At 46.8% G+C, this 22,633-nt stretch overlaps 1 protein-coding gene across 2 annotated transcripts in view; it reads left to right on the forward strand.

The window, feature by feature from the left end:
• The window catches only part of grk3 (G protein-coupled receptor kinase 3), a 408,882-nt gene that overhangs the window by 237,191 nt on the left and 149,058 nt on the right, over nt 1-22,633 (forward strand). For both annotated transcript variants that reach the window (XM_038778587.1, XM_038778674.1), the window contains exons 4-6: nt 5,139-5,240; nt 6,282-6,356; nt 21,506-21,567. In XM_038778587.1, coding sequence (XP_038634515.1) covers nt 5,139-5,240; nt 6,282-6,356; nt 21,506-21,567 — 239 coding nt within the window. The remainder of the gene's footprint in view (nt 1-5,138; nt 5,241-6,281; nt 6,357-21,505; nt 21,568-22,633) is intronic.

The raw sequence follows: 22,633 nt of genomic DNA on the forward strand, positions 1-22,633 counted from the left end.
TGAACCTTTCACAGACAATTAGTAAAGGGAAAGACCAGACGTTAACTGTGAATCAGTTTTCAATTTATTCGCAAAGTGTTATATTACAAATGTATAGCTTCTAACTGTACAATCCACTGCCAGTGTATCGAAGAGTCTTTTTCATGGGTGCCCACCAACTTAACCTCAATTTATACCACTAACGCCACCAAGGTGTTTGAGATATACAACTGCCCATTGTATTTCGCTTTCTGGTGAACTCCACAGACAGGATATTGGGAAAGAGTTAAACTGTATCTCTATTACATGGTATTGTGAACAAGGTGACCATCAAACACATTGAACCTGGAACTGGATTCTTGAAGCTCTCAAATAGTCATCATGGGTTTGGATAGATGAGTAGCGTGAAAGGAGTAGTGTTTGGAAGCTTCTGGGAAGATCTACTGAGGATTCAACACGATGGCGTTTACGACAGCGTGGACACTGCTGCGGGATGAGAGAATCCCACCCATAATTTTCAAAACAGTTCTTTGCATGATGGTAATTAAGAGGATGTTATTTGCAGTGTTTAGGAAAGATCCAAGTGGTACAAATCTCATTCCAGCACCAGCCCTTCAGCTTATTCATATTTTCGGTCTAGCTTGTGTAAGCTTTTCATGTAAATGCCCATTTCTCAAATGATCTGAGATCCTTGATAGAGGCTTCCCCACCTCGCCTGTCATTGCACAGTAATTTGTCGTGAGATGCAGTTACATAGGCAATTGTCAGAAATTTGGGGCCAATTAGACGGAGGTTGGGATGAGGTGGCATACAAGCTTTGGAGCCATCAGCAGTGGGCATGTTTGTGCTGAGAAAGTTAGTCAAGAAAGATGTAGAAAAGTGAAAACAGGAGGCTTTCAATATCTGTGTAAAAGAATGCAGATTATGAGGGGCACAGTGCACTGAAGCAAACCATTTGGTGATGCTGAGCTTCACATACAATGACAGAACCTTTCAGTGCAGCAATGTCTGGAATAATATACAGTAGGTTCTGGTTGTATCTGCAGGGAAAGAACTGATCTAATTTTGAGTACTTTCTTGGCTTAGTATATAACACATTGCAAGTGCATTAATAGAGCTCTTAAGGGCTCTAGTGAAATAATTAAGTAGTAAATGTAATTGGCTGCATTAGGGAGATAAATCTTTGAATTTATTTTGATTTTCTTTTTAAATTTAATATTTTATTCAATACTTCAATGAAGTGTGCAGAAGAGCATGCCAGGTGCAGTACCATGCATACCGAAAAATGACAACCTGAAAAAGTTACTTGCAAATGCCAAACAGTGTAAGTAGCAAGTAATAGACAGAACTAAGCGATTCCAGAGCCAATGGAGAAGGTCTAAGTTCTGCAGTCCTGCCACCACCACCTATGGACGGTTTGGACAATTAAACAACTCACTGGAGGAGATGGCTCACAAATATCCCCATCCTCAATCGTGGGGGAGCCCAGCACAGTAGTGCAAAAGATAAAGCTGAAGTATTTGCAACAACCTTCAGCCAGAAGTGCCGGGTAGCTGATCCGTTTCAGCCCCTCCTGAGCATCGCCAACGCCTCTCTTCAGCCAATTTGATCCATTCCACATGATATCAAGAAATGGCAGAACGATTGGATACTGCAAAAGCTATGAACCCTGACAATATTCCAGCAATATTACTGAGGACTTGTGTTCCAGGACTGGCTGCGCCCCTAGCCAAAGTTTTCCAGTACAGCTATAACACTGAAGAATTGCCTAAGTATGTCATGTACACAGCAGGACAAATCTAACTAAATCTTGACTAGCCATATAAATACAGTGGCTACAAGAGTAGGTCAGAGGCTGGGAATCCTGCAACGAATAACTCGCTTCCTCACTTCCTAAAGTCTGTCCATCATCTACAAGGTGCAAGTCACTTGCCTGGATGAGTGAAGCTCCAACAATATTTGAGAAACTTGACATCATCCAGGTTAATGCAGCCCACTTGATTGATACCCCAGCCACAAATGTTCACTCCCTTCATCATCAGTGTACAGCTGCAGCAGTGTTTGCCATTTATATAATACACTGCAGAAACTCACTAAGGATCCTTGGTCAGCACTTTTCAAACCCATGACTGCTACCTCTGGAAGGACAAGGGCAGCAGACACATGGGAACACTACCATCTGGAGGTTCCCCTGCAAGCCACTCACCATCCTGACTTTGAAATATATCACTGTTCCTTCACTGTTGCTGGGTCAAATCCTGGAACTCCCTCTCTAACAGCACTATGGGTGTACCTGCAGCACATGGGCTCCAGCGGTTCAAGCATGCAGCTCACTATTACCTTCATGAGGACTAAAATGCTGGCCTTGCCAGCAATGCTCACAGCCAATAAATGAATAAAAAATACATGTCAGTCTTGCTAGAGGTTGCATTGAAAGCTAAAAAGGCAGGGCAGCATGGTGGCCTAGTGGTTAGCACAACCGACTCACGGCGCTGAGGTCCCAGGTTCGATCCCGGCTCTGGGTCACTGTCCGTGTGGAGTTTGCACATTCTCCCCGTGTCTGCGTGGGTTTCGCCCCCACAACCCAAAAATGTGCAGAGTAGGTGGATTAGCCACGCTAAATTGCCCCTTAATTGGAAAAAATAATTGGCTAATCTAAATTTAAAAAAAAAAAGCTAAAAAGGCAGTGCCAAGAATTGAGGTACAAAGCAGAGTCTTTAGCCAAATGTTGAGATTGCACAGACTCTGATCCCTGCATCCTGGCTGGTGATGTGGATGTGCTGCAACATAAGGTGAATACAAGTAGGGTTCATCAAGATACCCTCATCGCAAAATAATCAGGGGCCATCCCAGCAGACGTTGATGGGCAGACTGAATGCTGTGTACATATTTATATAAATTAGGAACAGCTGTAGAAGAAAATGGAGTACTATAAGTAACCAGGCCAATAGTACAATGTACCAATTTGATACTGAAGATTTTATATAACAACCTTGCTTTTTAACCTGTCTTATTTGTATTTCTCATCTATGTCAATCTCACGCACAATTTTTCATTGTATGTGATGCATACCTATACTGCAGGGCACAAACACAAAAGGCAACTTACATGGTTAAATCTTGCCAAGCTTGCGCTTTCCAAAGGCTTCGCACATCAAATCATTGCAATACAAGTGTAATTCCTTATTGACACACGGTAGCATTGTAGGGCAGCACGGTAGCATTGTGGATAGCACAATCGCTTCACAGCTCCAGGGTCCCAGGTTCGATTCCGGCTTGGGTCACTGTGCGGAGTCTGCACATCCTCCCCGTGTGTGCGTGGGTTTCCTCCGGGTGCTCCGGTTTCCTCCCACAGTCCAAAGATGTGCAAGTTAGGTGGATTGGACATGATAAATTGCCCTTATTGTCCACAATTGCCCTTAGTGTTGGGTGGGGTTACTGGGTTATGGGGATAGGGTGGAGGTGTTAACCTTGGGTAGGGTGCTCTTTCCAGGAGCCGGTGCAGACTCGATGGGCCGAATGGCCTCCTTCTGCACTGTAAATTCTATGATCTATGATAATGCATTTCAGATTAGGCATATGACAATCCGTTGTTGACTACTTATATATTAGTGCATATAATGGGTAGATGTGTCATGCATTTCAGGATGAAAGGAGATAAAAGTATTGACCATGTTGTCTAATGGATCAGGCGCTTTGATCCGTGAGCAGTGCATTAACTGATATTGTAGTGCTGGCTGGCAATAACTTACAAGCAACACATTGAAAGAGGTGCCACATCTGTGTTACTTGTTCCAGATAACAAAGTTCTATTGCTGGCACCCTTTTTGACAACAGGAAACAGGCAATTTTCCCTGGTCACTGACTGATACTGTACAATTCTGAATGTGATCTGAGGCCTGTTGCTCCTTGGCATCCATCATTGATTTGGTAAAAACTAATTCATGACGTATTTGAGGCACTTGGAAGCAAAATAATTTTGTCCCTTAAAATTAGTATGAATTTTTAAAATAATACAACCATGTGGGTTGTAATCTGCCAGTGTAGATGGCCCACCCATTGTTGAACCCGTCCCATTGTTATTCTATTAAAATCAATGGATGAAAGCCAGACAAATTCTACAATGAGCAGTTGAACCAGTCCACCAGATCACTGCCCATTCGATGGCTATGTGAATTTACCCCTAGTATTGTGTTTATGTTGGAAGTGAATGTGTTTCATTTGTCAGTGCTGTCAGCTGTAATGTTGTTGCAGGCCATTACTGTGCTGCTTGAGGAGTGCTCTCAACTGGGTTCCAGAGCTGACTTCATTTTCAGCATAGGTTTTACTTTTCCAGTTTGGACTTTTCTCTGGGTTCAAGTCTCACTTCAAGACATGATGGCCAAGGAAGATGTGTTCATCAAGTGACCGAACAGGTTAAGTATCAACTTGTAAAATGGCATGTGGTAAGAGTGGGAGAGATTCCTGGTCTGCCATGCGATGAAAAGAAATTGGAGCCTGTCCCATCATTACCATAGTTCTAGGACTACAACATGCTTGCACAATTGCACGTTGACACAGCAATTATGTCGCCTTGTGAGGGATGGGGCGGTATGTATGTGGCATTTGGCTGGATGGCCAGTGTAGATCAGATTGGTGCCAACAGTATGGAGTTCAATCCCTGTTCAACTTGGGGTGGATTTGAAACTTATTCCTTCCCTATCGCTGCTGGAAGTTGTAGTGCTATGAGTTAGACCTGCCTTTGGGCAGAGAACTCAAGAAGAAGAATGTAACCTCTCGTATTCTTGTGAAAATACTCATGCAACAGAAACTAAATTCTGTGCAAGGTTAGAAAGTTTTCCCTACAGGGCAGCATGGTGGCACAGTGGTTAGCATTGCTGCATCACGGCGCCAAGGTCCCAGGTTCAATCCCGGCCCTGGGTCACTGTCTGTGTGGAGTTTGCACATTCTTCCCGTGTCTGCGTGTGTCTCACCCCCACAAACGCAAAAGTCGTGCAGGGTAGGTGGATTGGCCACGCTAAAATTGCCTATTAATTGGAAAACAAAATTGGATCTCTAAATTTATATTAAAAAAAAAGAAAAGTTTCCCTACTACAACTTCAAATGATATTCTGTTTACAGGATAATATTGTAATAATTAGCAATATTTTTCCATTACAGATCAAAGACTATGAGAAGCTAGACTCTGAAGAAGATCGTTTGTGTCGAAGTCGACAGATCTATGACAGATATATAATGAAAGAATTACTGTCCTGTTCACATGTGAGTTTGCTATTTTTAAAAAAGGTACAGATTTGTAAACTTTATGTTTACACCAAACACCAGGGTTTGAATTCTGCATTTGTATCAGATGTGGGATCTGTAATGCCGTTTATACTCTGGGGTGAATCACACACTGGAGGGTAAACCTTTGGGCCCTGTGGAAGACTCTTGTGATCCTGACCCTGATCCCTAACATAGACTCGTATGATTCTCGACACTGACCCAGGACTCGATCCCTGTCGTGATCGCTCGTACTTACCTGCAGGCCTTGTAGCATTAACAGCCCAAGATTGGCGTTCTCTTCACCGGCAGAGTCTTCACTCTTCGAAAGAGGAACAAGGCCAATATCATGGGAGCCTTGGCCTTGCTTTTAAAGTGTGAAGTACACCATCACAGCCCTTCTCCATTTCTAGTCCTACATTTTCTATTTGGAGATGTTGAGTACAAAAAAGTGTTGATGAATTTGTATAAGGTATTGGTTAGTCTGCATATGAGATCCTGCTTAAGTTTTTGGACATGCAGTTATAGAAATTTGGAACCACAGTGAAGGTGTTTAGTATATTTTTAGACATTAGTTGGAATGAGAGCTATGATTTTAATCAGAAACTTGACAAGTTAAGAATTTATTCTTTGGAGCAAAGTAGCTGATGGGAATATAACAGAAGTATTTAAAAAATTTTAAGCGCTTGAGAGATTAAATAGTAAAGGACTATTTTCATTGGGTCAGCAAATTGATGGACTATTTCCATTTCCATTAGGTCAGCAAATTGATAACAACAGGACATAAAGTTAGCATTAAATGTTCCATTCCAGATAGCTAGATGTTGGGGATAGAGCTGGAGCCCAATTTTGACACCTAAAAGCATTTATGTACAAAATACTTGTTACAAACATGCACCTGCAAACCCAACCATCACAGTTTCTGTATGTTCCTATTTACAGGAGCACAAGTGAATCACCCCACCACCTGAATATAATTAAATAGTTAACCTACAATTAACAGTTAATGAAGGTTCTAATATAGATTTGCTACTGTTGCAGCCTTTCTCCAAGCACGCTGTGGATCATGTGCAAACCCATTTGGCCAAGAAGCAAGTGCCGCCCAGTCTCTTCCAGGTAGGTCGTGATTCGAACAAGAACACAATTTATGTTATACAGCACCTTTAAAGCAATAAACATCCCCAAGGTTCTTCACAACCTTGTAAGCAATATAAAGCAAATATGACATCAAGCCACATAAGAGGATATATAGGTCAGATGACCTAAAGGTCGTCAACGTTTTAAGGAGTATCTTAAAGGAGGAAAGTGAGGTGGCAGGGGTGAGAAGTGTAGGGAAGGGATTCCAGAGTTTAGGAAACTAAATGCACAGACACCTATGGTGGAGGAATTAAAATTTGGGATGCTCAAGAGACCAAAATTAGGTGAGTGTCTCAGCTCTGTGGGAGATCACAAAGATAAGAAAGAGTAAGGCCATTAGGGGATTTGAAAACAGGACGAGAAATTTTAAAGTAAGGCTTTGCTTGACCGGGAACCAATGTTGGTCAGTGAGCACAGATTCTTGTGAGCAGGGCTTTGTGCGAGTTAGGACACAGTTATTTAATATCTATATGGTACATCTGGTTAAAAGCAAAAGGCAACTTATGGGAACCAAATGTGCTTTAAAATACATTCAGTAGTTCCGATGCTAACCACCCTGACATAACGTTTGATATTTTCTTCTAACTACTGTAAACTATGTTGCATGTCTCATCCTAAGACCAGATTTAACGACCTGCTGATTTAGGGTGCAGCTTTTAGACCAGGTGACATTGGGACTTATAATACAGTACTTGGTATTAGGCACTCGTTATGGATTGCTGAGGCCAATTCCATACACAATGCCCAGGGCAATACAGCACTTGAAAACCTGGATTGATTATATGACCTGAGCTTGTTAAGCACACAATTGGGCTGGGCCACAAATGCAATCAGAATATCTGAGTTCCACTTAAAATGCTTATGTTTTCTCGCTGTTTTGAATTGAGACAAACTTAGTGCCACTTTTTAATGCTCCAGTCTATCGGGAATTTCTCCTTTTTACTCTCCCCAAGGATCCTTCTGTGTTTGATGTCCATATGGGGATTCAGTGGGCATCTCTATAAACAGGTTTTGAAGTAGCACGATGTCAGACCATAGAAGTACCATAGTATTGCTGCACTGCAGAAAGTGACCATTTGGCCCATCGGGTCTGCACCCACCCTCTGAAGGAGTAACCCACCTGGGTTACCACTTCGCCACCCTATCCCTGTAACCCCACCTGCACGGTAGCACTGTTGCTTCACAGCGCCAGGATCCGGGTTCAATTCCCACTTGGATCATTGTACGGAGTCTGCACGTTCTCCTCGTGTCTGCGGAGTTTCCTCCAGGTGATCAGGATTCCTCCCGCAAGTCCAGAAAGACGTACTTGTCAGTTGAATTGCACATTCTGAATTCACTCTTTGTGTACCCGAACAGACACTGGAGTGTGGCGACTAGGGGATTTTCACAGTGACTTCATTGCAATGTTAATGTAAGCTACTTGTGACAATAATAAAAATAATTATAATAAAGATTATAACCTGCATACCATTGGACACTAAGGGGCAATTTAGCATGGCCAATCCACCTATTCTGCAGAGCTTTGGCTGTGGAAGGAAATCAAGCACCTGGAAGAAATACTGCGTTCAGCTTTGGGCACTCCATCTCAGGAAAGACATATTGCCTGTGGCGTGGTTCAGTATAAATTCACCAGAATCATACAAAACCATAAATGGTTCAATTTTGAAGACAGGTTGCATAATCTTGATGAGCATTCCCTTGGGTTTAGAAGGTTAAGTGGTGATCGAGTAGTTTTAAATGATGATGGGACAGGTTGCATACATAGACACTATTTCCTCAAGTTGGAAATTCAGAATTAGAGAATTAAACAGGTGGAAGCAGCTTTTCACTGGAAAAATGTCTTAATTTTGCTCCCAATTTCCACCCCTCTATCACCTTAACATGGTCCATCTCCGACACTTCCCTTCCCTTCCTTGACCTTTTTGTTTCAATTTCTGGGGATAGACTGTTCACTCATATCCATTGCAAACCTACCGACTCCCACAGCTACCTCTTTTTTTTTTAAATAAACAATTTTATTGAGGTAGTTTTTGGCTTTGTAAACAGTTACAGACATCAACAGAAAGAAAGCAAAAAAGGCAAAAATGTGCAAACATCCACGTACATTCAATACTTCAATCGTAACATACTGCACAAGCCCGCTCCTCTCTCACCGGTACTACCCGCCAATTTATCCCTCCTACTCTACTCTACTCTAACCCCCCCAATCCCCTCCCCCTGCTGACGCTCACTCTCCCGCAAGGAAGTCAATAAATGGTTGCCACCTTCGGGCGAACCCCTGTACAGATCCCCTCAAGGCGAACTTAATTTTTTCCATGCCCAGGAAACTCGTCATGTCCGCAAGCCACAACTCCGTCTTCGGGGGCTTTGAGTCCCTCCACGCCAATAGTATTCGTCGCCGGGCTATCAGGGAAGCAAAGGCCAAAACATCGGCCTCTTTCTCCCCCTGGACTCCCGGGTCTTCCGAAACCCCAAAAATTGCCACCCCTGGACCCATCGCCACCCTTGTTTTTAGCACCTGGCACATGATGCCCGCAAATCCCTCCCAGTACCCCCTAAGCTTACGGCATGCCCAAAACATGTGAACGTGGTTCGCTGGTCCTCCTGCGCACCTAGCGCATTTGTCCTCTATCCCAAAGAATTTGCTCATCCGAGCCACCGTCATATGGGCCCGGTGAACGACCTTAAATTGAATCAGGCCGAGCCAGGCACATGTTGCGGTCGAATTTACCCTACTCAGGGCCTCTGCCCACAGCCCGTCCTCCATATCCCCGCCTAGCTCCTCCTCCCATTTAAGTTTCAGTTCCTCCGTCTGGGACCCTTCCTCCCTCATGAGCACCTTATAAATATCAGAGACTCTATCCTCCCCTTCTCCCCCCCCCCCCCCTAGAGACTATTCTGTCTTGGATCCCCATTAGAACATAGAACATAGAACGATACAGCGCAGTACAGGCCCTTCGGCCCTCAATGTTGCACCGACATGGGAAGTCAAAAACTAAAGGCCATCTAACCTACACTATGCCATTATCATCCATATGCTTATCCAATAAACTTTTAAATGCCCTCAATGTTGGCGAGTTCACTACTGTTGCAGGTAGGGCATTCCACGGCCTCACCACTCTTTGCATAAAAAACCTACCTCTGACCTCTGTCCTATATCTATTACCCCTCAATTTAAGGCTATGTCCCCTCGTGCTAGCCACCTCCATCCGCGGGAGAAGGCTCTCACTGTCTACCCTATCTAACCCTCTGATCATTTTGTATGCCTCTATTAAGTCACCTCTTAACCTTCTTCTCTCTAACGAAAACAACCTCAAGTCCACCAGCCTTTCCTCATAAGATTTTCCCTCCATACCAGGCAACATCCTGGTAAATCTCCTCTGCACCCGTTCCAAAGCTTCCACGTCCTTCCTATAATGAGGCGACCAGAACTGTACGCAATACTCCAAATGCGGCCGTACTAGAGTTTTGTACAACTGCAACATGACCTCATGGCTTCGGAACTCAATCCCTCTACCAATAAAGGCCATCACACCATAGGCCTTCTTCACAACCCTATCAACCTGGATGGCAACTTTCAGGGATCTATGTACATGAACACCGAGATCCCTCTGCTCATCCACACTACCAAGAATTTTACCATTAGCCAAATATTCCGCATTCCTGTTATTCTTTCTAAGGTGAATCACCTCACACTTCTCTACATTAAACTCCATTTGCCACCTCTCAGCCCAGCTCTGCAGCTTATCTATGTCCCTCTGTAACCTGCAACATCCTTCCACACTGTCTACAACTCAACCGACTTTAGTGTCGTCTGCAAATTTACTCACCCAACCTTCTGTGCCCTCCTCTAGGTCATTTATAAAAATGACAAACAGCAACGGCCCCAGAACAGATCCTTGTGGTACGCCACTCGTAACTGAACTCCATTCTGAACATTTGCCATCAACCACCACCCTCTGTCTTCTTTCAACTAGCCAATTTCTGATCCCCATCTCTAAATCACCCTCAATCCCCATCCTCCGTATTTTCTGCAATAGCCGACCGTGGGGAACCTTATCAAACGCTTTACTGAAATCCATATACACCACATCAACTGCTCTACCCTCGTCTACCTGTTCAGTCACCTTCTCAAAGAACTCAATAAGGTTTGTGAGGCATGACCTACCCTTCACAAAACCATGCTGACTATCCCTAATCATATTATTCCTATCTAGATTATTATATATCGTATCTCTTATAATCCTCTCCAAGACTTTACCCACAACAGACGTGAGGCTCACCAGCCTATAGTTACCGGGGTTATCTCTACTCCCCTTCTTGAACAACGGGACCACATTTGCTATCCTCCAGTCCTCTGGCACTATTCCTGTAGCCAATGCTGACATAAAAATCAAAGCCAAAGGCTCAGCAATCTGTTCCCTGGCTTCCAAGATAATCCTAGGATAAATCCCATCAGGCCCTGGGGACTTACCTATTTTCACCTTGTCCAGAATTGCCAACACTTCTTCCCCATGCACCTCAATGCCATCTATTCTAATAGCCTGGGTCTCAGCATTCTCCTCCACAACATTATCTTTTTCCTGAGTGAATACTGACGAAAAGTATTCATTTAGTATCTCGCTTATCTCCTCAGCCTCCACACATAACTTCCCACCACTGTCCTTGACTGGCCCTACTCTTACCCTAGTCATTCTTTTATTCCTGACATACCTATAGAAAGCTTTTGGGTTTTCCTTGATCCTACCTGCCAAAGACTTCTCATGTCCCCTCCTTGCTCGTCTTAGCTCTCTCTTTAGATCCTTCCTCGCTTCCTTGTAACTATCAAGCGCCCTAACTGAAACTTCACGCCTCATCTTCACATAGGCCTCCTTCTTCCTCTTAACAAGAGATTCCACTTCTTTGGTAAACCGCGGTTCCCTCACTCGACCCCTTCCTCCCTGCCTGACTGGTACGTACTTATCAAGAACACGCAATAGCTGTTCCTTGAACAAGCTCCACATATCCAGTGTGCCCAACCCTTGCAGCCTACTTCTCCAACCTACACATCCTAAGTCCTGTCTAATGGCATCATAATTGCCCTTCCCCCAGCTATAACTCTTGCCCTGCGGGGTATACTTATCCCTTTCCATCACTAATGTAAAGGTCACCGAATTGTGGTCACTGTCTCCAAAGTGCTCACCTACCTCCAGACCTAACACCTGGCCTGGTTCATTACCCAAAACCAAATCCAATGTGGCCTTGCCTCTTGTTGGCCTGTCCCTCCACAAACCACCTTCAAATTAGGCTGACCGCACTGCACGTATGCAAATTTCCCCCCGAACAGCTGATCAGTAGCTCTGCTCTGCTGTCCTCTGCTGGATGCTCGCCTTCACTCAAACTCCTCGGGTCTGCTTCGCAGGTACACCTTCAAATTAGGCTGAACGCACTGCACGGATGCAAATTTCCCCTGAACAGCTGATCAGTAGCTCTGCTCTGCTGCCCTCTGCTGGATGCTTGCCTTCACTCAAACTCCTCGGGTCTCCTTCGCAGGTACACCTTCAAATTAGGCTGACCGCACTGCACGTATGCAAATTTCCCCCGAACAGCTGATTAGTAGCTCTGCTCTGCAGCCTCTGCTGGATGCTTGCCTTCACTCAAACTCCTCAGGTCTCCTTCGCAGGTACACCTTCAAATTAGGCTGACCGCACTGCACGTATGCAAATTTCCCCCGAACAGCTGATCAGTAGCTCTGCTCTGCTGGATGCTTTCCTTCACTCAAACTCCTCGGGTCTCCTTCGCAGGTACACCTTCAAATTAGGCTGACCGCACTGCACGTATGCAAATTTCCCCCGAACAGCTGATCAGTAGCTCTGCTCTGCTGCCCTCTGCCCATTGGTGGGAGGCGTGGGAAGGATGGGACCTGTCTACGGACAAAGTCCCGCAACTGTAGGTACCTAAAATCATTTCCCCTTACCAGACCAAATTTCTCCTCCAAGCTCCTCAAACTCGCAAAGCTCCCTTCCAGAAACATATCGCCCACCCTTCCCACCCCCGCTCGCCGCCATGCCCGAAACCCCCCATCCATACTCCCGGGGGCAAACCGATGGTTGTCGCAGATTGGCGCCCAAACCGACGCCCCCATCTCCCCTACATGCCTCCTCCACTGGCCCCATATCCGCAGGGTCGCCACCACTACCGGGCTGGTGGAGTACCTGGCCGGCGGCAGCGGTAGAGGAGCCGTGACCAGGGCTGCCAAGCTGGAGCCCCTGCACGAAGCCGCCTCCACCTGCTCCCAGATAGACCCCGTACCCACCATCCACTTCCTTATCATAGCGATGTTGGCCGTCTAGTAATAATTAATCAGACTCGGCAAAGCCAGCCCTCCCTCACTGCGGTTCCTCTCCTGCATCGCCGCCTTCACCCGCGGGGATTTTCCCGCCCAGACAAAGCTCATGATCTTCCTGTTAACTCTTTTGAAGAAGGACTGTGGGACAAAGATCGGGAGGCACTGAAAAACAAACAGAAATCTAGGGAGGATTGTCATCTTTACAGTCTGCACTCTCCCTGCCAGCGACAGCGGGAGTGCATCCCATCTCCGAAACTCTCCCTTCATTTTCTCCACCACCCCTGCCAAATTTAACTTGTGCAGCCTGCCCCAGTCTCGCGCCACCTGGATTCCCAAGTACCGGAAATTTTCCTCAACCAGCCTAAACGGTAGCCCCCTCAATCTGTTCTCCTGGCCCCTTGCCTGGACCACAAACATTTCACTCTTGGCCGTATTTAATTTGTATCCTGAAAACTGGCCGAACTTCCTCAACATTCCCAGTATACTTCCCATCCCGGCCACTGGGTCCGACACGTACAGGAGCAGGTCGTCCGCATAAAGAGAGACCCACTGTTCTACCCCGCCCCTCACCATCCCCTTCCATCCCTCTGCGGCTCTCAGCGCAATCGCCAGCGGCTCTATGGCCAACGCAAACAGCAGCGGGGAGAGCGGGCAGCCCTGTCTGGTCCCTCGGTACAGCCTAAAGTACTCTGACACTTCTCTGTTAGTCCTGACGCTGGCCTTTGGGGCCTGATATAATAATTTGATCCAATTCACCAGTCCCTCCCCGAACCAAAACCGTCCAAGCACCTCCCATAGATAGTCCCACTCCACCCGGTCAAAGGCCTTCTCGGCGTCCATCGCCACCACTACCTCCACCTCCCTGCCCGCCGGGGGCATCATTGTCACATTAAGTAATCTTCTCAGGTTGGCCGCCAGCTGCCTACCTTTCACGAACCCAGTTTGGTCCTCCCCAATCACCTCCGGTACGCAGTCCTCCATTCTAACCACCAGTGCCTTTGCCAGGAGCTTGGCGTCAACATTAATCAGGGAGATTGGCCTGTAGGACCCGCACGCCTCCGGGTCTTTACCCCGCTTCAATATCAGTGATATAGTGGCTTGCGACATTGTCGGCGGCAGGGTCCCTCTGTCCCTTTTCTCATTGAAAACCCTCGCCAAGACCGGGCCCACTAACTCAGAGAACTTCCTATAGAACTCTACTGGGTATCCATCCGGCCTCGGGGACTTCCCCGACTGCATGGCCTTTAGGCCCCCCAATACCTCCTCCACTCTAATCGGGGCCCCCAGCTCATCCACTCGCCCCCACCTACTGTTGGGAATGTTCACCCGTCCAGAAACCTTTTCATCTCCTCCGGTTCTTCCAGCGGCTCCGAAGTATACAGCTTGCGATAGAAGTCCCGGAATACCTTATTCAATCCTGCCGGGTCCTCCACTTTGCGCCCCTCCCCATTCATCACTCTAATTATTACCCTGGCCGCCTCCCTCTTCCTGAGTTGCTGCGCTAACAGTCTGCTAGCCTTTTCCCCATGCTCGTACACCACGCCCCTCGCCTTCCTAAGCTGTTCCACGGCCCTGCTCGTGGATAGTGCCCCCAGTTCCGCCTGTAGTCTCTGCCTCTCCTTGAGTAAAACCTCCCCCGGGGACTCCGCGTGCTCTTCATCTATCCGACCCATTTCCCTGACCAATCTATCCATCTCTGCCCTGCCTGCCTTGGCTCTGTGGGCCCCAATTTAAATCAGCTCCCCCCGCACTACTGCCTTTAGCGCCTCCCACTGGGTCGCCCGTGTCATTCACCTGCAAGTAATTTTGCATACACCTCCGAAGCCTCTCACAGATCCCCTCCTCCGACAGCAATCCCGCGTCTAGCCTCCATTGCAGGCGTTGGTAGTTCGCCCCCCCGATCTGCAGGTCTACCCAGTGCAGGGCATGGTCTGAGATAGTAATTGCCGAATATTCCGTGTTCTTTACCTCCCCCATACAGTCCCTGCTTAGTACAAAGAAATCTATCCTAGAATATACTTTATGGACATGCGAGTAAAACGAGTAGCCCCTTCCTGTCGGCTGTCAATATCTCCAGGGGTCCACTGCCCCCATTTGCTCCATAAACCCTTTCAGCTCCCTTGCCATTGCTGGGAGTCTACCCGTTCTGGGACACGACCGATCCAAAGTCGGGTCAAGGACCATGTTAAAGTCCCCTCCCATTATTAGCCTGCAAGAGTCCAGGTCCGGGATCTTCCCCAGCACTCTTTTAATGAAGTCCACGTCATCCCAGTTCGGGTCATATATATTCACCAGCACCACTCTTCTCCCCTCCAGTCTGCCACGTACCATCAGGTATCTGCCCCCCCTGTCTGCGGCTATGCCCTCCGCCTCAAATTGCACCCGCTTGTTGATCATGATTGCCACCCCCCTGGACTTCGAGTCCAAGTCCGAGTGGAAGACCTGGCTAAACCAGCCCTTCCTTAGCCTGGTCTGGTCAGACACTTTCAGATGTGTCTCCTGCAACATAATTACGTCCGCCCTCAGAACCCCCAAGTGCGTGAACACCCGCGCCCTCTTAACCGGCCCATTCAGTCCCCTGACGTTCCAGGTGATCAGCCTGGTCGGGGGGCACATCCCACCCCCCCCACCCCGCCGGTCAGCCATAGCCTTTCTCGGGCCGGCCCCTGACCCGTGCGTCGCGCCCTTCCTGGCCCGCCCTATAGCTGCCTCCACCCTCGACCTCCTTTCCAGTGCCTATTTCAAGTCCCTCCCACGTCAGCAGAACAACCCCCCCCCCCCCCCCCCCCCAACAACATCCCCCGATACCCCCACCCCTGCCATCCACTGGCTGTTATCCCCCCCCCAACCTGACTCCCTTAACTAGCCAATCTGCTAGCCCGGTGACTCATCACTCCGGCGCCCTCCTGTCTCATTCCCATTGTTTCCCCGTCCTCCTCCCCGGTGCCCCATCCCCCTCTCCAACCCACTGGAGCAAACTCACTGGCACAGGAAGGCATGGACATCAACAAAACAAAAACCCCCCAACCCACGTCCTTGGCCCCCCCCTTGCTGACCGGCCCCCCTTCGTTACCGTGCTGGCTCCAGTGTCTTCCGCGAGCCGCACAAAAAGTAAAAATCCGCCCGAAAAGGAGAAAACAGAAAAAAGAGGAATAAACAAAAACATAAGAGAAAAAAAACAAAAAACAAACCAGTGTCCATGAACAAAGGAAAGAGTCCCAAATGTTCCGTTTGGCACCTTTGACCCAGCAAACCGTTGAACAGCAGTCCAGGCCCATTCGGCGTCCCTCATACGGTAGTCCTCGGGCCCGGATTCGCACCCGTTGTGCCTCTTTTCGGGACCAGCCCCTGATCCCTCGCAAAGTCCATCGCTTCTTCAGGCTCGGAGAAGTAGTGGTGTTGACCCTGGTGCGTGACCCATAGACGAACCGATGAACAGCAGACCAAACTTCATGTGCTCCTTGAACAGCACCTCCTTGACCTGCTTAAAGGCTGCTCGCCGCCGAGCCACCTCCTGGCTCAGGTCCTGGTAAATGCGGAGGACACTGTTGTTCCACGCGCTGCTCCTGGTGCTCTTTGCCCACCGCAGCACCCGTTCCTTGTCCACGAACCTGTGGAACCTAATCACCATCGGGCGGGGGGGGGGGGGGGGGGGGGGGGTGGTCCGCCCGGCTGCCCCTGCCTCCCCTGCACTCTGTATGCCCCCTCCAGCTCCAGCGGTCGCGGAAAGGCTTCGACCCCCATCAGCTGCTTCAGCAGGTCTGCTACAAACGCTGCGGCATCAGCTCTCTCAGCCCCCTCCGGGAGGCCGACCATCCTCAGGTTGTTCCTGCGGATTCTATTCTCCAGCTCCTCCACTCTGTCTAGCAGTCTTCTCTGCCACTCCTTCAGCCCATCAATTTCTAGCGCCGCAACCGTCTGCGCATCCGCCTGCTCCTCCACCGCCTCTCCCAGCTCCTTATCTTTAACATCTTGCGCATCCAGCCTCTGGTTCAGCTGATCCACTGCCTTCAGGAGTGGGTCCAAGCTGTCCCGCTTCAGCGCTTCAAAACTGGATTTAATTACCTGGAACATGTTATCCAGCACCTGCTGGATTGCTGAGTCCGGGGTCCGTGTGTCCGCCATCTTAGGTTCCAGGTAAGTTTCTTCAGCTCCTTGTCTTTGTCCCTTTTTCTCTCTCTTCTTCTGCCTCCTGGACTCCCGCTGTTCCATGTGCCGCAGCCCGCTCCTCAGCACTTTCACTGCCGCCTTCCTTCAGTTCCGTGGTCCCGCTATCGCAGGGAATCAGCCCCTAAACGCCCGCCGGAGTGAGAGCCCGCCAAATGTGCGGCTCACTCGGTCATCGCTGCCACCGGAAGTCAGCTACCTCTTTTTTAAAATATAAATTTAGTGTACCCAATTCATTTTATCCAATTAAGGGGCAATTTAGCGTGGCTAATCCACCTACCCTACACATCTTTGGGTTGTGGGGGCGAAACCCATGCAAACTCAACACGGACAGTGACCTAGAGCCGGGATCGAACCTGGGACCTCGGTGCCGTGAGGCAGCAATGCTAACCACTGCGCCACCGTGATGTAGCTCTTCACAACCCGTCCTCTGAGGGCTCCACCCCATTCTCTCAGTTCCTTCGCCTCCGTCGCATCTGTTCTGATGGTGCCAGTTTCCAAAACTGCTGCTGACATATCTTCATTCTTCCTTAATCATGGTATCCCACTCATTGTGGTCGACAGGGCTCTGAACCATGTCCGACCCCATCTCCCACACCTCTGCCCTCAACCCCTTTCCTCCCTCCCAGAACCAGGATAGAGTGCCCCTATGTCCTCACTTTTCACCTCATCAAAAAATTATCCTCCGCCAGTTCGCCAACTCCAGCATGATTCCACCACCAAACAAATTTCCACTCACTTCCCCTGTCAGCATTCCTCAGGGACCATTCCCTCTGGGATATCCTGGTCTACTCCTCCATCACCCCCAACATCTCACCCTCTTCCCACGGCACCTTCCCATGCATTCGCAGAAGGTGTAACGCCTGCCCCTTTACCTCCTCCCTGCTCACCATCTCAGTCCCTGACACTCTTTTCAAGTGAGTCAGCGCTTCATGTGCACCTCCCCAAATCTGGTCTATTGCATTCGCTGCTCCCAGTGCGGTATACTCTACGTTGGAGAGACTAAACGCAGACTGGGTGACCGTTTTGCAAAACACCTCTGTTCCGTTCACAAGCAGGACTCAGACCTTCCTGTCGCTTACCATTTCAAATCACCATTCTGCTCTCGTGTCCACATGTCCACCCTTGGCCTGTGCAGTGTTTCCAGTGAAGCCCAACGCAAACTGGAGGAACAACACCTCACGTTCTGATTAGGCACGTTACAGCCTTTCTGACTTGACATTGAACTCTCTTCACCACCTTTACCCCATTTCTATTTCTATCAATTTATTTTTATTTTTATTTCTTCCAGTGATCTGTTCTTCCCTCACCATTGTTCCCCATCCCTTCCCCCAACTCCACTTGGGCCAACAATTCCCAGTTGCTATTTGCACACTGCTCACCTTTGTTCTGCCATTCACACATTTTAATACATAAGAACATAAGAACTAGGAGCAGGAGTAGGCCATCTGGCCCCGAGAGCCTGCTCCGCCATTCAGTGAGATCATGGCTGATCTTTTGTGGACTCAGCTCCACTTTCTGGCCCAAACACCATAACCCTTAATCCCTTTATTCTTCGAAAAACAATCTATCTTTATCTTAAAAACATTTAATGAAGGCGCCTGAACTGCTTCACTGGGCAAGGAATTCCATAGATTCTGAACCCTTTGGGTGAAGAAGTTCCTCCTAAGCTCTGTCCCAAATCTACTTCCCTTTATTTTAAGGCTATGCCTCCTAGTTCTGCTTTCACCCGCCAGTGGAAATAACCTGCCCGCAACTATCCTATCTATTCCCTTCATAATTTTATGTGTTTCTATAAGATCCCCCCTCATCCTTCTAAATTCCAACGAGTACAGACCCAGTCTACTCAACCTCTCCTCGTAATTCAACCCCTTCAGCTCTGGGATTAACCTAGTGAATCTCCTCTGCACATCCTCCAGCGCCAGTACATCCTTTCTCAGGTAAGGAGACCAAAACTGAACACAATACTCCAGGTGTGGCCTCACTAACACCTTGTACAATTGCAGCAAAACCTTCCTGGTCTTAAACTCCATCCCTCCAGCAATGAAGAACTAAATTCCATTTGCCTTCTTAATCACCTGTTGCACCTGTAAACTGACTTTTTGCGACTCGTGCACTAACACACCCAGGTCTCTCTGCACAGCAGCATGTTTTAATATTTTATCATTTAAATAATAATCTCTTTTGCTGTTATTCCTACCAAAATGGATAACCTCACATTTGTCAACATTGTATGCCATCTGCCAGACCCCAGCCCATTCACTTAACCTATCCAAATCCCTCTAGAGACTTCTGGTATCCTCTGCACTTTTTGCTTTACCACTCATCTTAGTGTCGTCTGCAAACTTGGACACATTGCCCTTGGTCCCCAACTCCAAATCATCTATGTAAATTGTGAACAATTGTGGGCCCAACACTGATCCCTGAGGGACACCACTAGCTACTGATTGCCAACCAGTGAAACACCCATTAATCTCCACTCTTTGCTTTCTATTAATTAACCAATCTCTATCCATGCTATTACATTAGCCTTAATGCCATGCATCTTTATCTTATGCAGCAACCTTTTGTGTGGCACGTTGTCAAATGCTTTCTGGAAATCCAGATATACCACATCCATTGGCTCCCCATTATCTACCGCACTCAAAAAATTCCACTAAAATAGTTAGGCACGACCTACCCTTTATGAACCCATGCTGCGCCTGCCTAATGGGACAATTTCCATCCAGATGCCTCGCTATTTCTTCCTTGATGATAGATTCCAGCATCTTCCCTACTACCGAAGTTAAGCTAGCTGGCCTATAATTACCCGCTTTCTGCCTGCCTCCTTTTTTAAACAGTGGTGTCACGTTTGCTAATTTCCAATCTGCCAGGACCACCACAGAGTCTAGTGAATTTTGGTAAATTATCAGTAGTGCATTTGCAGTTTCCCTAGCCATCTCTTTTAGCACTCTGGGATGCATTCCATCAGGGCCAGGAGACCTGTCTACCTTTAGCCACATTAGCTTGCCCATCACTACCTCCTTAGTGATAACAATCCTCTCAAGGTCCTCACTTGCCATAACCTAATTTCCATCAGTCACTGGCATGTTATTTGTGTCTTCCACTGTGAAGACCGACCCAAAACACCTGTTCAGTTACTCAGCCATTTCCTCATCTCCCATTATTAAATCTCCCTTCCCATCCTCTAAATGACCAATATTTACCTCAGCCACTTTTTTTTATTTTATATATTTGTAGAAACTTTTACTATCTGTTTTCATATTCTGAGCAAGTTTACTCTCATCATCTATTTTACTCTTCTTTATAGCTTTTTTAGTAGCTTTCTGTTGCCCCCTAATCTCTGTATGTGCCACTATCACCCCCATTCCTTTTATCTTCTGTCCTCAACATCTTTATCTCTTTCCACCTATAGCTGACCCCGTATCCAGCCCCATTGCTCCACTCCCCTCCCCACTACCAGTATAAATCTGACCCCATTTCCAATTCTCTCTAGGTTTGACAAAGAGTCATCCAGACTAGAAACGTTAGCTCCCTTCTCTCTCCACAGATGCTGTCTAACCTGCTGAGATTGTCCAGTATTTTATGTTTTTGTTGCAGCAGCTTTTCGCACCAAACGTTAAGGAAATCTTGAATTTAAGACTTTGAGTAAATTGGAATTTTAAGACTAAGGCCAGTAGCGTTTTGTTAGGTAAATGTACCCAGAGACCTGGATCAAAGGGGGTCAAATGGATTTTCATGCACAGATCCTTAAGAACTTAATGAATGGTGAAACCGATTCAAGGGGCTAATTGGCATATTCTTCTTCCTATGTTTCCTTGGTGAGGATTGCACGCAGTAATATCTGGCAGGGTCAGTATTGTGTTCATAGGGCAAGTGAAGACAGAAAAAACAATTGTTATTTGCTAACAAATATCAAAAGTCAAATCAGTCACATTTGATCAAATAGGGATGCATTTTCTGAGCCTACTCCTGTTCCTAAAACTTACTATATTTTTATAATGCATACATTCTTATAGTGTTACAGCAGTCCTGTGAATAGCAAAAGCAGTCCTGTATAAATGGTCTACAACCCTTGTTTAGTTCGTATTTATGTCAGTGCTTTCTCACTTCCAGTTTTTGTATGTTTTGTTATCTTTTTCTTTCTCTCATGCCATGCACCATTCACTATCCAAAAGGCTTGAAAGATGGGATCAGTTTCTGGAAAATACCCAGTTCAAGACAGCAGCTATGAGTAAACTTTTCCCCAGATTGCTCTTTTACACCTTGTAGTGCAGTGCATGGTATCCAGGCAGCACTGTTCTTTCCTTCCCACCCATACCCTCACATCCCACAGCTGGCAGAACTTCCAGTCCAAACTCACACTTCTCTACTGTGTTTTAAAGCACTATGCATCCATTTTTGCTTTTAATTGCTGTTCAGTGTCCACCAAGTATATAAAGATCTGTTGCTAAGCAAAGGGACATGGCTGGAGTTCCCAACTTCCAGGTTTCTTTATTAAAGTGTAGTGTGGTTCGTTATGAAGCTTTCACAAATACACAGCCACCTCCTGCCACATGAGTACAGTCTGTGGACGTTCCAGCTTCAGCAACCTGTTCATTATCAATTTTTAATTGTCATTTCTTTCTACCAGCCATACATAGAAGAGATCTGTGACAGCCTACGGGGAAAAATTTTTCAGAAATTTATAGAGAGGTAGGTTCAGTTCAAGTGTACTGGTCCTTACAGAGCTAGTTGCTGGGCGCATGGTGTTTATGGAGGCTATGTGCTGTGCAACTGCTGTTTAGGGAGAGTTATGTGCTGTGCAAATATTGTTTATGGAAATGCACATGCTGTGTGAATGCTGTTTATGGAGAGTTGTGCACTGTCCAAATGTCACTGATGAAATGTCACTTGCTTTATGAATGTTGTTTCTGGAAAAATACACCTGTATGAATGCTGTTTATGAAAAGCTATATCCTATGCAAATGCTGTTTAGAAAAGAGTATATGCTGTGCAACTGCTCCTTATAACAGTACATGCTGAGCAACTACTCGTAACTGAGTATGCACTGTGTAAGAACTGTTTATAACATAGTACGTGCTGTGCTACTGCTGTTTATCAAGGTATGTGCTGTGCTATAACGGGGAGGTATTGTGTCCATGCTGTACCAGTGCTGTTCATGTCAGTGTACGTGCTGTGTGATTCCTGGTTATAACAGTGTAGGTGCTGTATGAGTGCTGCTTATGGAGAGGTATGCACAAATGATTTCCATTTATAATGGTTTAAGAGTGTGAGGATGAGATATGACTGCTGTTATCTACTGTCAGTTATTGCCCAGGTTCACATGAGGGAAGTAGCAGAGAATGATGTTTTAAGTAGTCCAATTTGAGTTTTTTACATAAGGAAAGAAAGGATAGTGATTTAAAAAAAAAGCTGAGAAATTATGTATAACACATACAAATCTGATGGTATTAGATTCAAGGCAATTTGCCAGATCTCTGCTTCCAATGCTTGACTGCTTGAGCAATGTTGTCTCGCTAACTGCTTGAATTGATTTTGAGTGAAAGCTCTTGCCTGTCTGCTTTAGATGTAAAAGACAAAGATGGTTATATGTTTGATTTCCACTCTGTGGTCAGTGACCTGATATCAGTCGGGGCAGCCGTTGTGTTACAGTCACCTTCAATGCCACTAAACAAGTACAGTTGAAAAAAACTCAAGAGTTCTGGTTCCTGATTGCAATTGGGAAACCCTGCTGGACATTACGTGTATTGGCATCAGA

The sequence above is a fragment of the Scyliorhinus canicula genome, chromosome 1, assembly GCF_902713615.1.
Source record: "Scyliorhinus canicula chromosome 1, sScyCan1.1, whole genome shotgun sequence".
Lineage (NCBI taxonomy): Eukaryota > Metazoa > Chordata > Chondrichthyes > Carcharhiniformes > Scyliorhinidae > Scyliorhinus > Scyliorhinus canicula.